This window comes from Peromyscus eremicus, chromosome 6 (assembly GCF_949786415.1).
Source record: "Peromyscus eremicus chromosome 6, PerEre_H2_v1, whole genome shotgun sequence".
In the NCBI taxonomy this organism is placed as follows: domain Eukaryota; kingdom Metazoa; phylum Chordata; class Mammalia; order Rodentia; family Cricetidae; genus Peromyscus; species Peromyscus eremicus.
Genome location: NC_081421.1, coordinates 71,781,347 through 71,796,942, shown reverse-complemented (window position 1 = coordinate 71,796,942; position 15,596 = coordinate 71,781,347). Strand labels below are relative to the sequence as shown.

Sequence of the window (15,596 nt, the reverse complement as noted above, 5' to 3'; positions counted from 1 at the left end):
AGCAAAATCCGCCCCGCCCCCGCCCCCGGCCCCGCCCCGGCCCCCGCCACGCCACGCCACGCCCTCGCCCCGCCCCCGCCCCCAGTCAGTGCATCCGGATCACAAGGTTACTGTACCATCCACACTTCATAGCTTACATCCTCTGCAGCACAGGAAGCAGTAAGACTCAGTTGAACCAGGTGAAGTGTCCCAGACAGCACCCCTAAGTTCAGGAGACCGTGGACACTCCTGTCCCACCAGTCTGTTAGGTTAACCCCCATTTTCCTTTCCCCTTCTCATCACAAAGCTAGTTGGAAAGCTTCTCGGAATATAGCTCGAGCTGGGTGTTGTGGAGCACACCTCTAATCCCAGCACCCCGGAGGCAGAAGCAAGTGGATCTCTGTGATTTTTGAGGACAGTCTGGTTTATACAGGGAGTTCCAGGAAAGTCAAAATTGTGCAGAGAGACCATGTTAAAAAAAAAGCACATAGCATGATACTGGAATGTGGCCAGTAACACACCAGATTTCTTTTTAAAATCTTTTTTTTTTTTTAAGATTTATTTATTAATTGTGTACACAGTGTTCTGCCTGTACGAATGCCGGCACTGCAGGCCAGAAGAGGGCACCAGATCTCACTATAGATGGTTGTGAGCCACCCTGTGGTTGCCGGGAATTGAACTCAGGTCCTCTGGAAGAGCAGCCAGTGCACTTAACCTCTGAGTGGCATCTCTCCAGCCCAACACACCAGATCTTACATGATTGAATTTTCCATGAGAATAGCTAGGGGGGCATTCATGAACCCTGATTCTACAACCGGTTAGAGCGTAAAGGAACTCCACTTAGAACGTAAAGGAGAAGTCCACTCAGTGAAGGAGGTGGAGCAGCTGTAAGCCAGGCTAAGCTGCAGGACCCACTGTGGGGGCTCCTCTCTTTGACCTGGGGCCAGGTTGTAAGGTCATAGGCACATCAGTGAGGCCCCTCCGACAGGCCAGAGATCTTCATTGGGGCTGCCAACCTCAGCCCAAGGGCTCACAGAAAACAGGAAGTCGTTTCTTGTTTTATTTTGAGACAAGATCTCCTGTAGCTCAGGCCAGCCTGGAATTGGTTGGGCTTTTTGTTTGTTTGTTTTTGATGTTTTGGTTTGGTTTTTTGTTTTTCGAGACAGGGTTTCTTTGTGTAGCCCTGGCAGTCTAGAACTAGTTCTGTAGACCAGAGATCTGCCTGCCTCTGCCTCCCAAATGCTGGGATTAAAGACGTGCACCACCAGCCCTGGAACTGGTTTTGGTTTGGCCCTGATCATGCTGTGTCTACCTCCCAAGTGCTAAGATCACCTACATGTGCCACCATGCCAGTTTGGCATGAGGTTTTTCTAAACTGAAGTTTCATTTTCGGGACTCTGAGCAGTTTTGACAAATATCTATCGACTCCCCAACTGACAGGCTGCCTGAGAGTGAAGCCCTACGCGTTACACTAATTCTAGTGCTGCTTTATCTCCTCCCCACCACACACAATTCCATGCTATCAGTTTCAGATTCCGGAGAAGAAAGCAAAAGCTGGCAGGGGCACTTTTATAGTCAATTTCTTGTCCGTCCGAGAAGCTGAAAATCAACCCCTGCTGAATCATTTATATTCTACCCCTTAAACTCTCTGTTTTATTTCTCACCATGCAGGTTTGGAGGTCACAGCTGGGTTCCAAATAGAAAATGAAGGCTACTGCCCTCCGAGCCCGCCTAGCCCCGGTTACTCTTATCCCGAGAGCCATGGGCAGAGGAGCTGGGCAGCTGTAGTTCCTGGAGAGTCTCTCTTCCCAAGGGGCTGGGCCCAGAGGAGGGAAGGGAATGAAAGTCTAGAGAAAAGGTCAAAACCATTTCCCCAAGTCTTCCAAGAAGGTCAGAGTTCCTGTTTTGTGGATGGAGACAATCCCACAAGCAGAGGAGTTGCCAATATGCAGTTATGAAAGAGATCTTCTCACTTGGGTTGGATGTAAGATTGTGGGGCATAATAGTAAGGGATGCTGTGCATATAGCAAAATCAGGGCTCAGTTTACTCAACAGATTGATTAATCATTTCCAAAAAGAAAAAAATTAATCATCTAGCTTCGAAAGAATAAAATCACTACCCACCCTTGTACTTTATTTATAAATGACATGACCACCCCACCCCCACATCACCCTGCCCAGGCTGGCCTGGAACTCCTGGCTCAAGTGATCCTCTTGCCTCATCCCTGGCCTACACTGTATCTAGATTTAAGTTTAAACTGTTTCTCAGGGCAAGGCATAGGCAGCTCTTGCCTTTTCCGGCCCTGTCTCTGGTCTCCCACTGGAATGGCCCATAGTTGTGGTGAAGCTGTGAGACACTTTGAGTCTTGGCTGGGGTTGTAGCTCAGTTGATATAGTACTTACCTAACATTTACAACGCCCTAGATTTGATACCCAGACCCACATAAAAAAACTGGGCCTGTAATCTGAGTACTCTAGAGGTGGAGGTTGGAAGGGGGATCAGAAGTTCAAGGTCATCCTCAGGTAAGTAGGCTAGGCTGGGATACTTGAGGTCTGGTCTCAAAAAACAAAATAAGCTGGACAGTGGTGACACACACCTCGAATTCCAGGACAGCCAGGGATACACAGAAAAAGCCCGTCTTGAAAAACTAATAAATAAACAAACACAAAATCAAACTCTCTGGATACTGTCTGAACCAACAACCCAGACAGCTTTCCACACCTACATCATGTGGTATTTTCTTTAGTTTTTAAATATCTCATGTGTTTGTTTATTTTTTATTTTTTTTGAGGCAGGGTCTCATGTGGTTTTTGAGACAGGGTCCAAGAGCCCACATCCAGCCTGTTCCATGTGGCGCTGGGGATTTAGCATTTGTAGCAAGCACTCTTCCAACTAACCTAGCACCAGCTTAGCTATCTTAAGTGTTTTTTGTTTTGTTTCATTTCTCGTGTGGCTTAGAGCCGTCTTCAAAGTAGGTTGCATTCAAGGTGATAGAGTGCTCACCTGCCGTGCATGAAGACCTGGGTTCAATCCTCGGCACCAGATAAACTGGATGTGGTGGCACTCACCTGTAATTCTAGAGCCCAGAAGGCGGAGACCGAAGGTCATCCTAGGCTACATACCCAGTTCTAGGCTAACCTGAGCCACACTCATTTTGCAGAGCATGGTGGCTTCTGCCGATAATCCAGGTTATAGCCCAGAGTCTTAGGTAACATAAACTGTCAACATTTTGCATGGTATTTCTTTTTGTATTCTCATTTCATTAAGACCAGAGAGGGCGACTCTACCCAAAGTACACTACACCCACGTATAAAAATGCCAAAATGGAGCACATTATTTATATAATTAATTATGGTATTAATATAAGGTAATAAAAAGGCAAAAGGGAGCGGAAACAGGTCTGTATTTCCTACCAAGAGCGCCTAGCACAGCCATTTCGTGTTGTAAGATTGTAAGTGTTCAGGAGATGTTTTGTTCAAAAGTTAACTTCTCAAGCCACCTGCTGTGTGCTGGGTGATGTGGTTTCACACTTGGGGTAGTTGACATGTAAAACACAGGCTCCTCAGAAGCAAAAAAGGGCATCATTTAAGTTATAAACAGGGGATGGGGTGCAGCTCCCTGGCTGAGCGTCTGTTATGCCCTCCCAGCACTGAAAGAATTATTAACAATTAAACTAATTATTTCTCATTCCATCACCTTGGAGCTGACAGCTTTGTGACATCTCACGAAGTGCCATACTGATTGTTGTTGTTTGTTTGTTTGTTTTGGCTTGTTTTGCTTTGTTTTTCTAGACGGGGTTTCTCTGTGTAGCCCTGGCTATCCTGGAGCTTGCTTTGTAGACCAGCCTGGCCTCAAACTCAGAGATCCACCTGCCTCTGCAGATGGAGTGCTGGGGTCAAAGGTGTTGTGCCACCGTGCTCAGCCTCCACATTGTTTTTAATTAGGTTTGCCCCCGTCTGTGCTTGTACTGTACTGTGTTCGGCTACCAGATGTATACGGCTACCTTTTTAAATGTCTAGCATTGCTCCTTATACTTTAAAGAAAAAAAAAAAAAGTCTTAAAAGGGCTCAGGCAAGGCTAAACCAACAGTTCAATCCCGCAGTCCACATGGTGGAAGGCAAGAATCAACTTTCAAAAGCTGTCCTCTGAACTCATGAACTCATGTGCACACACACACACACACACACACACACACACACACACATAAAAATGCTGTGGAGATTAAGGAACGAGGGGGTGTGGGGGTGTGGGGGGTGTTGCTGGGGATCGAACTCGCGGCCTTGCACACGCTAATCATGTTCAACTACAAAGCTATAAATACCCAGGCCAGTGAATGGGCCCTAAAGAGGAAAGAAGTTACTATGAGATTTAGTTCTCTTGTGGAGACCGCCTATTTCTCCGTTTATTTCAGATATGAATCAGGTAGTCTGCGTAAATCATGTGTGTTAAAGCTCACCAGGTGCAGGTAAGAGATTCGCAGCTATAGAAATTAGTCAGGGGCAGATGAAAAAAAAAAGTAGGAGGCTCCGCCGGGGGAGGCGGAGCCGGCAGAGTTTAAGCATTTCTGACCAATCAAAAGGAGACCATTGGCGCGAGGGGGGAGGGTAAAGGGGGAGCGGGAGATCGAGAACCCTGCCCAGTCACCGGAGCCAGTCCTGCCTACAGCTTCCTGGCCTAAGTGTTTTTGCCCACCCAGAGCAACTGATTCCGAGCCCTGCTCCAGCAATGGCCTTCGCAAATCTGCGCAAAGTGCTCATCAGTGACAGCCTGGACCCCTGCTGCCGGAAGATCCTGCAAGATGGAGGGCTGCAGGTAGTGGAGAAGCAGAACTTGAGCAAGGAGGAGCTGATAGCCGAGCTGCAGGTAAGGCGAGCCGGAGACGAGCGAAGTCACCGGGCATCTTTATGACCAAACCCGCTGACTTACGGGTGCCAGGACTGCCCTCCCCTGTCTTATCTGTTGGTCCCGGGGCCTCCCGAGATTGGGGACCAGCAGAGGGAGGGAGGAAAGGCGGAGAGGAATGAACAGCCCCGGGCTGCAGGATGCAAACTTTGCGTGCTGTTTGCAACCGCGTGTTTCTTGTCGGCGTTGCAAAGTGTAGCTGCTCCCATCTGGTACCGCGGGATGCCAGAACCGCTCCGGAGCCTTCGCGCCCGGCTGCCCAGCCTCCGGGCACCCGGCTCGGGGTGTCGCACGCGGAGCCTCGTGCACGGGGGGGACCCTTCCCCATCCAGGGCAGGCCGCTGGGGTGGGGGCAGGGGGCGCTGGCTATGCCAATGCGGGTCCTGTGGCATCTGTGGCTGCGGACTCGCACCGCCCGTTGTCTGATGCAAGACCTTGGCGCGCTTTCTCGGGCCCTGGGCCTCTGGGGAGCGCTCGCTGGATTCGGGGCGGGCCGGGGGTGCAGCCGGAGTCCCGCGCCGCCCACGCGGCTGCCGCCTGGAGTCGGCCTTATCACCGAACAGGACCGACTTCACTCCATCAGAATCTTGTCCCATGCACCATCGGGAAAGAACATTTCTACCAAGTCTTCGGGGTAAACCTCTGATCGTTTTAACTTAAAGTCTTGCCCTTCCTTTCCCTTGAAAAGGTTTTGCTAAATTGGGTGACATTGCTTAGGTTTGCGGTGGGGCTGGGGGTATTTTGTGAGCTCTTCTCTCCAGTTCCTGTCCTTCCTGCCGGTCGGATCCATCCAGGTATGCTGTCTCCTTCGCTGCCTCTCAGCTGTCCTGCCCCACCCCCCAAGTTCCACGTGCTCCGCCTTGGGCCTGCAGCCAAAGCGAATGTGCGCCTCCTCCTCTTGGACAGGCTGAGGGGCCTTAAACCGCAGGGACCAAGCGGGGTTGCTCTGGCTGCCGTGGAAACTGCCGGAGCTCGCTTGTCGGTTTCTCCCAGGACCCTGGCCCGCCTCCCCTTCCTCTGTGAAGCTGATATCCACGTGCCCAAGCAACCCTTATTCGCAGACTTTTCTGGTCCTGATCTTTAAGAAGCTTGGAGGAGTCTAGGCCAGGTGGCACACACCTGTAACCCCAGCACTCCCCGGAGGCAAGGAGAAGGCTCTCAAGATGGATCCCAGCCGGCTGGACGGCCCGAGATCCTGTCTCAAAAAGAAAAAGAAACATGAGAAAGAACTGGCTGGCTCGTGCCTTGCACTAAGGAGGCCGAGTCGGAAGCATTTCTGTGAGTTCGAGGCCAGCCTGGGCTACTGAATGAGACTGTATCTGGAAAGCTGGATAAGAAAAGGAAAGAAGACTGTAGGTTACTTGGGGGGCAGGGCCCAGCACGGAGACAACTGATCAGGTGACAGTTCCAGCTAGACTGGAAAGTGGGAGAAGGGACTTACAGGGGACTGTATGGGTGGGCGGGGCTCGGGGTGTGACTCTTGTCAATTACCAGCAGGGTGGTCACCACCTGGTGTCAGTGACCTTGGCTCTCAGATCTAAGCAGTGGCCAGGAATGGCCTTCAGGGCACCATTGGCCGAGGGCTTTGCTGCTTTCCAGTGGCAGTGAGAAATGTCATAGCCAATGAAGGGGGCAGGAATAGGGGGTGTGAGGAGAGTGAGGAGCAGGCCAAGGCCTCACCAAACGCCTGGAAGTGTGGGGATGGGAGTATGGTGCTTAAAATGCAGGCTGCTTTCAGGCAATGGAAACGCTTGGCAGGTTAGAAGAGGTGGGTGCCAGCTGACTTGACTGGCCGGCCCCTTGAGGCGCTCTCAGCCTTCAGTCTGCCTTGGCAAAATACCCGGTGCGGAGTGCCAATTAATTAATCTTGGCTAACCCGCGGAAGGATCCTCACTTCCACCCTCCCTCCTCACTTTATCTCCTTCCAGAGTAGTCTGGCCTTGTCTCCTGCCCTCCCCACCTCAACCTTTGCAGTGAGAAGCAAGGGTTAGCCCCTGCTGGCTGTTTGCCCTCAGCCCAAGAAGGAGATGATAACATAATTCTCTCCCCTAGTGGTAGACTGCCAGTCAGCAAGTCACAGCACCCGGGGGCACTGAGTTTCCTAAGTCATGATCAGCGCTGTAGAAAATAATAGAGACAGCCATGTTGGTAGTGTCTTATTTCATATATGGGGTTTCAGTCACGTGTGTTGGAGTGAGTGTGAGGGCACGTGTGTATGTGAATATATGAATATAAAGACACAAATTAGAGGTTGGCTTCTTTTTCATTCATCAACATAACCATTGTTATTTGAGATAGGGTTTTACTGTGTGTGTGTGTGTGTGTGTGTGAGAGAGAGAGAGAGAGAGAGAGAGAGAGAGAGTGTTGTACATGCATACAACTGAGCCCTTTGCAAATAGTTAATTTTTAGCTCTGGATGTGGTGAAGCGTGCCACACTTGAGAAGCTAGAACATCAGGATTGCCACATTGCAAGACCTTCTCCAAAAAAAAAAAAGAGAGAGAGAGGCAAGGGGTCATGGCTCATGCATTTAATCTCAGTACTCAGAAGGCAGAGGCAGATGGATCTCTGTGTTCCAGGCCAGCCAGGGCATACCTGCATTCCCTACCACAGGGGAATCACCTGGAGAGCTTGACCAATGTGCCCTATGCACTAAGTGGTAACAACAATAGACTTACCCATAGGGCCAAGCCAGTTCTCTTGGGAGAGGAAGCATGTGTGAACTTGAAGAAAGGGGGTGGGGATAGGTTTCCGCTGAGTTAGCATAGCTTTTCTGGAACAGCCGTAAATCAAGCAGATCAGTGGCCTGGTGTTTCCAAGCTCTGAAACCTGGGAGTGAGAATGACGGAGTCTGTAGGCAAATGTGGACCGTGCGCATTCCAGATGAAATTAGAGGCAAAGAGCCATGGAGGTGCCTGTATGGAGGTGCATGCATTCCCAGAGAGGAAAGAGCGGGCACTGGGGTGGGGGTGGGGGTAGAAGGATTCGATTTTGAGAGCCTTCAACTTAAATTCTGCCCTTTCCCCAGTGTTGGAGTACTGGAACAGAGCCCTGGATTATAGGCATGCATCAAGCATGACCAAGGAGAGCATTCTCGTCCCAGCACTCCACGAGGAGTTTTGTTAGGTGTGAACATTTGGGTTGTTCAGTAGTTTGTGTACGTAAAAGAGGGCAGCACACCCTGAAGGAGTCTTTGAGGCATAAGCTACGTAGAGATGGAGTTTAGGAGCGCAGGGTTTGAGCACTCAGCACAAGGTGGGTGGGCTGGTGGCCTCAGTACGTTTGTACTGAATAAGCCAAGGAACTGGCTTCTAGTTGATGTTGTAGGAGGCCAACTCTGACCAGTGTTGGCTCTAATGTAGGTTCTGGGCCCTTGGGACTTTGGATACACATCTGTGCCAGTTTTGCTGGAGAAGCTTCGGGTTTATCAGAGCCAAAAGCTGGTTGCGACTGGTGGGTGGAAAGTACAGTGCCAGGGTGATGGCCCCACAGAGCAGACCCAGCCAGAGAGCAGAGCAATGTTGCTGTGCTTGTCCTCGGGGGCTGTCAGAGAAGGCAGGCCTGAGGCCTCTACACCATCTGCAGCGGCTGTTTCTTGTGGGGGTGGTCTCTCAATCTGGGGCAGCCTTGGAGGGAGTACTCAAGCCCAGGGGAATGATTGGGCAGGATTCCTTGAACAGGGCCGGGCCTGGGCTTTGGATCCTAGAGGAGACAATGAGTGGGAAGATTATGACCCTAACCTGTGCTTGTCAGTTGTGATGGGACCCTTCCTGGGTTGGCCAGTTCCAGGGCAGGTTTCATATTTTAGTGTGTTATCAATTACCTAAAGTGTGCTTGCTGGCTGCAGAGGAGCATACTAAGCCACCATACTGTGATCATATTGTATTTGTCCAGCTACACCACACACTGCCCAGTTGCCCGCCTCCCCGAAAAGGATGTGCAGGGTCCACTCCCCTTTCTCCACATGCTCACCAACGGGGAATGGTCAGTTTCCTTTGTACCAATAGTAAACCTGAAATGAACATTTGACATTTTGCTTTTATTTAATGTGTACGGATATGTTTGCCTGCTTGTATGTCTGTGGACCATGTGGGTGCCCTAGTGCCCGAGGGGGCCAGAAAAGGGCATTTGGATCCTCTGGAACTGGAGTTACAGATGTTTATGAGCCATCCTGTAGGTTCTGGGAATGGAACCCAGGTCCTCTGGAAGAGCAACCAATGTTCTTAACTACTGAGCCATCTCTCCAGCCCCACAAAGTGAACTTTTAAAACTCACCTCTTTTCTCTCCTGAGACAGGGCTTCACCATGTACCCAAGGCCAACAGCCTCCATGCCTGCTAGATTTACATTTTTGGTTTAAAAATCTGTCTATCTATCTCCGTGTGTGTGTGCGTGTGTGTGTGTGTGTGTGTGTGTGTGTGTGTGATTGGGAGTGCGGGAAAGGGGCAGGCGTGGAGGGGGGGCGACTTTCGGATGTCAGTTTTTTCCTCCCACCAAGGGATCCTGGGTGCAGGATCCTAGGATCGTGCAACAAGCATTTTTTCCAGCTGAGCCATCTCACCAGCCCTTGTTTTGTTCTTTTAGTGTCAGGATCTCACATTGTAGCCCAGGCTAGCCTCACATCTGTGGCCGTCCTCAGGCTCCCGTGTAGAAGACTTGTAACAGCAAGCCCCTGCATCTCATCTCGGCTCTGCCTTGCTCTCCTCACCCTCACTCGGGTGTTGAAGGGTCTTTGCACAGGTCTGCATCCAGCCTATGCCTTCACGGACACTTTACTGAGTTCTTTTGCCCTGGAGGAGCGTGGTTATTTTTGGTTCTGCATGGGATTTTCTTCCCATATGAAGACCATTGTCTTTCATTCTTCTTATGAGAGAGTTTTCCATGCAGAGGTTTACATTTAGAAATACGGCCATTTCCTTACAGTTTCTGCAATGTGTATCTTTCTTATAAAAGATTCTGTCATCCCAAGATCTTAAGAAAACCCAATATACACTTTTCTCTAGTGCTTTGTTTTAAATTTCTTTAGCTCATCTGGATTCTTAAATCTAAGCATTTTCCCTCTAAATCTTCATAGCACTGCTGTTCAGTCTTTCCCCATCCGTTTGATTCCTGCCTTTATAAGTTCCTACTTCGTGAGTGTTAGTATTACTGTTTGTTTGGAAGACAATGGCTTGCTCTGTCACCAGGCCAGTCTTGAACTCACAACCGTCCTGCCCGAGTCTTTCCAGTGCTGGAGTATTCAGTCACCACACCATAGATCTGTTTGTCTAGGTTCCTGTTTCTGTTGATTTCCCGCTGTGTTTCTTATGTTTCTCCTGGTCCTTCCAACTTTTTCTCCCTTTCCAAAACCTACTGGCGATCCTTAATCACTCTTGTTGATCAGGTTGATGTAACGAGTGTTCTAAAGCATCAGTAGGCGCTAGTCCACAACCCAGAGGCCACTGGGTGTTCTAGAGGCCTTGGTCTTTGTCCCATAGCTGTGTCTTCACGGCAGCCTGGCTAGTTGAGTAGCTGAAGATCCCAGACCTTTGTTGGGGACCTCAGAGGCTTTCCTGGAGGAACCATATGCTTTTGACAGTGACTCTAGATGCTGCCTTTGGGAAGTGGCTGCACACTTGGACTCTCAGAAGAGTTGAGCTCCATCCCAGCTTCTTCTAGTGTTGGATTACTGTCTGTTATATGGAGGCCATGAGTTAGGCTGTTGAGAAGCACAGGGCTTGATGTAAAGTACCCTTTTAAAAAGTCGTTACTCGCATCTCCCCACTCCTCCAAGCCGAAGCGTTTCCAGTTTGGTTTCTGCACCTACCACCTGCCTGTGACTCAGGCTTTATCATTTTGATATCCTGACACCGTCTCTTTCCTAGTTACGGCATCAAAGATGCCAGTTCTTGGGGCTGACGTCAGATCTGTAACAGTGACCTAGTTCAGGTTACCTCTCAAAGCCTCTGTTTCTTGACCCGGAAAATGGGGATAATGGGGTCCGTCACTGGAGATGCTCACATGCGGCTTATGCATGCAGCACTGAGGCTAAAGGGGCTGTGGAGAAAAGGGAGGGGCACCAAAAAGAATACAGGTGAACACTTGAATTAAAAAACATTGCTTAAGCCGGGCGGTGGTGGCGCACGCCTTTAATCCCAGCACTCGGGAGGCAGAGGCAGGCGGGTCTCTGTGAGTTGAAGCCAGCCTGGGCTACAGAGTGAGTTCCAGGACAGGCAGGACTGTTTTCACAGAGAAACCCTATCTCAGGGAAAAAAAAACAAAATAGAAATCTTTAAGCCTAGGAGATCAGACTCTGCAGGTCAAGGGGAAGACAGCTAAACACAGGGCGTCTGGGGCTGGGGATGTAGGTCCAGTTGGTAGAGGGTTTGCCTGCCTTCTCAGGGCTCCGTCCTTGGCACCTTATAAACTGGATGTGGTAGTGAGTGCTGGAAATCCCATCACTTAGGATCAGAAGTTCAGAGTCATCCCCGGTTACATTATGAATTCAGAGCCAGCCTGGTCTACAATGAAGCTGTGTCTCAAAACAAAGAGGAGAGGAGGAGACGGCTCATCTGAACGTCTGAAAAAGTGAGCCAACATCCCACCCTAAGGGTCACAGCAATAAGGAAGTGTTAGGGAGCAGACATCTATCAAATCCAGTCAGAGGCAGGGGAATCCTTCTTTGGGGCCAGTGTGGTTGGTGGGCGTCTGTGTGCCAGGAGCAGTGTTCTTTTTCTGACTGGGCTCTGGCTAGTATTGGGCTAGGGTGCTACAGGGAGAAGTCGGAGCACCCTCTTGGTGCAGGCTGGTCTTGGCTGTACCACTACGGCAAGTGTTGGCAGATTTTAGAGTATCTGTCACTGAACTTCAGGGTCTGGATGGTTTCTTGGTCATCTTACCTACCAGTGACCTAGCCAGTGGAAGAAAGAAAAGAACTGGGGCCCCGGGGTGTGGTGACAGAGGTTTACAGAGCTGACTGGGTTTTAGGGGGGCAGGTGTGGCTGGGTGTGTGTTTCTCATTTGCAGAATGAGCTTGGGACACACGTGAATATTTCTTGGAATCTCCTACTCTGTTCTGACCAAACCACAGCCGTTAAGGGGCTTGAGGTGGCCTGAGGGGGCTGTGCCACAGCCCTGACCAGGCCGTTGAGGCTGCCTGAAGTATAAAGAGCTACAGAGAAGTGCTTGTATAACTGTTAAGGTCGGGTCTCACGTTGCCTGGACCAGCCTTGGATTCTGTCACTATGGAGTCTATATCTGCTCTTGGGCAGTCGGTCCATTCCCACATTTAAACCACCCCTCCCCCAGCACAAACACCCTTTGCCACAGCACAAGCTTCACCCCTCTTTCCCCAGCAGAGATAAAACAGCTCTGTTCTCAGCTTTTAACTGTTCCACACTTGTTCCTCAGTTCCAGGCTGTGCACAATAAATACAGTGTGGGCCTCACCCCAGGGGCCAGATTCTTGGGCCTTTCTGTCTTCAGAATCCATGCCTTGGGGGAGAGATGCAAGAAGCTCTTCATAGGACCTGACAGAGAGCTGCTCTGGGGAAACTGGGTGTGAGGGGCCATTACTCCGACCCTCTCCCAAAACCTGTGGAGGAGATGAGGGGTAAAGAATGAGGTAACTTGAAACAGTGACCTGCCTGAACTTTGGCCTCTGGTGCTTTTATTTTTGTTGCCTTTTTATTGACATTTGTCTTGTTGTTGTTTGCTTGGTCTATTTTTATTTAATAGTTAAATAATGAGGGCTAGTCTGGCCTCAAACTCATGATCTTCCTGCCTCGGGCTTCTCCAAGTGTGGAGGTTACAGACGTGCCTGCCCCCACAACCAGCTGCTTGGTGCCTTTATAACATTTTATGCTGGCCCGAGGCCACCCATGTAGGACAGAGTATGGACTTTTTCACCCGCTACCTCTCTTGGGGGTTCCTGTTCTGTTTGGTCAAAGACTGTTCTTACTAGGGAAAGACAGTACGTAGGATACGTTTCTTTCTGAATGACCCCAAGTTGGGGGTCCGCCTTGGCCCACGTGTGGTAGCTGTGAGGATGAATTCGTGGTCTTAACTTTCACATGTGTGTTCTCAGTGTGCTGTTACCTGAACCTCTGAGCAGCTGCAGATGGCATGAGTTAGGCCCACGGCCCTCCCCTGCTCCCTTCCTGTGGGTTCTTGTCTCGGGAAGCATTTTTGTTTTGGCAGGCACGTCTTCCATTCACAGTGCTTACTCATTCAGTCAGCCAGCATTTACAGACTCTATTCCAGGTGCCTGGCCCAGGGGCATGAGGAGTGGAATTGGATTCCACCTCTGCTCTTCAGCAGTCCAGTGGAGGAAGTGACGGCCAGGTGCTATCCCTGCCTGTCTTGTTGGCCTCTCACACACCTGAGGCTGGAACCCACTTCCCTCTCTGATAAGCGATGCGGCTTAGAGTTGAACCCAAGCTAGACTGGTGTATGTTGCCATTCTCTCTTTGGAATTCACCTGTGGAGCAAGGCCAGGTACAGGAATATTAGTGTGTATGGAGCTGACTAAGACACGTGTCTGGTCACACTGGATGGGTTATCTCTTGGCTACAGGTATTTATTGGGGTACCATCTAGGGAAAGATGAGTCAGATGCCTAGAGCTGGCGGGCTGATGCTGGAGTGTGCTGGCAAGGCACTTGTTTTTTTTTGTTGTTGTTGTTGTTTTTTTTTTTTGGTTTTTCGAGACAGGGTTTCTCTGTGTAGCTTTGCGCCTTTCCTGGAACTCACTCTGTAGACCAGACTGGCCTCGAACTTACAGAGATCTGCCTGCCTCTGCCTCCACAGTGCTGGGATTAAAGGCGTGCACCACCACCGCCCGGCGGCAAGGCACTTGTATCTCACGACTAGTCTCAATTCCAAGTCGAATCTGTGCAGGTCCTAATCCACATCACCCTACAGTGCGCCAAGAAGGCAGAGCTGCCTATGAGTGGGCATGCATGCCCACCAGGAACACACCAGAGGCCTCAGGTACCTCACAGAACAGCTATGTGAATCCCGGCTCTTTCTTCCTCTGCCCAGGACTGTGAAGGCCTTATTGTCCGGTCAGCCACTAAAGTCACTGCTGATATCATCAACGCAGCAGAGAAGCTCCAGGTGGTGGGCAGGGCCGGCACAGGCGTGGACAATGTGGATCTGGAGGCCGCCACGAGGAAGGGCATCCTAGTCATGAAGTAAGTTGTGGAAGCTGAGGTGGGCGTGGAGACCAATAAAAAGAGGGAAAGAAATGCTTAAATGAGAGAGAGCCAGGTAGGAAAGGTCTTTCAGAGTGCTGTCTGAGCTAGGCCCCGGGTCCCTAGGATGGTGTCTAGTTGAGCTTGGTTGTTCCAAGGCTGTGTTCCGCAGTCTCTGGGTGTGGAACTCACCCTCCTACCCCCCCACCCACACCCACACACACATCTGCAGCTTAGCGTAGGAATCAGAAAACTCTAGGTGAGGTTTCCCTGGTTTCTTGCTCCAGTCTGGCTCTTCTGCTTTGCTAGCACAGTGGTTCTGCACCCGGTGCAGATGCACACACGCTTTATTGATGGAGTGACGCCCCCTCCTGTCTCTTCCTTCATTTCCCTGCCCCAGTCTGAAGCGAAGATCCCAGTTCCTTTCCTAGCACTCTGGGCCCCAGAAGAGAGGGGGTCCTGCTAGTGCTGTGTTTGCAGATGCCCAGGGACAAAGATCATGGCCAGTTTGCTTCTGCGGCGCTGTCCTGAATCAGGCACCTGGGTAACACAGCCATTCCCAGCCCACTTTGCTGACTCCTGAGTCCTGCTGTGCCTCTCCCCTGCCCCCAGGAGGGTGGGGGACTGTTGACAGAAGGACTGACAGAGGTCAGTACCTGATGGTGGAAGTGTTAAAGGATAACCCGTTCTCCCTGCTCTCTCTTCCTGCACAGTCCGCCAGCCCCATTCCTTCCGATGCACGCTAGCCGCTTGCTAAGGGGGAGAGCTAAAAGCTCTGTTGTCTTGCACAGACAAGCTCTTAGAGTCCTTTTTGTTTGTTTGTTTGTTTGTTTGTTTTTTCCGAGACAGGGTTTCTCTGTGTGGCTTTGTGCCTTTCCTGGAACTCGCTTTGTAGACCGGGCTGGCCTCGAACTCACAGAGATCCGCCTGCCTCTGCCTCCCGAGTGCTGGGATTAAACGCCACCACCACCCGGTGTCCTTTTGTTTTTTAGTGGAGTCTCTTAACTCTTTGTAACCTTCATTTCTAGCAATGACCACACCCAGTAGAGGAAGCAGGAGGGTGCATGTGTGTTAGGTTTGGGGCGTTGTCAACATTATTTGTTTTTTTGTTTTGCCTTGTTTGTTGTTTTTGAGGAGTAGGGCTTTTTCTCGGTTCAAAATAGATTGAGTAAGAAGGAGAAACGGAACGGGTAGAGGTCTTGTGCCTAATCCAAGCCAGGTGATGTAAGGTGATGGGTTTCCCCGAGAGCAGGCTGACCCGAAAGTCATAGACTTGTTCGGAGGCTCACCCTAGGAAGGAGCAGAGGAGCATGTAGATAGATGGACCCTGAAATGAAAGAGTACCAAGCCAAACCACCCATCCGTTTTCCCATCACAAGAGCTGCTTCCCTGCCTTGTGCGCGTCTGAGGGAGGGCCTCTTCCTGGGGACAGGGGGCCGAGGGAGCCTGGTTCTTAGGGCAACAGAGTATCTGTCAGAGAAGGCAGAATGGGTGCTTGGGGCTGGAAGCACAGAATACTGGGTTTGTCTGGGCCCACTGACCTCTC

At 50.6% G+C, this 15,596-nt stretch overlaps 1 protein-coding gene across 1 annotated transcript in view; it reads left to right on the top strand.

The window, feature by feature from the left end:
- The first annotated feature begins 4,583 nt into the window (after positions 1 to 4,583).
- Positions 4,584 to 15,596, top strand: part of Phgdh (phosphoglycerate dehydrogenase) — a 29,274-nt gene continuing 18,261 nt past the window's right edge. The window contains exons 1-2 of the mRNA XM_059265947.1: positions 4,584 to 4,843; positions 13,899 to 14,050. Coding sequence (XP_059121930.1) covers positions 4,706 to 4,843; positions 13,899 to 14,050 — 290 coding nt within the window. The 5' untranslated portion in view covers positions 4,584 to 4,705. The remainder of the gene's footprint in view (positions 4,844 to 13,898; positions 14,051 to 15,596) is intronic.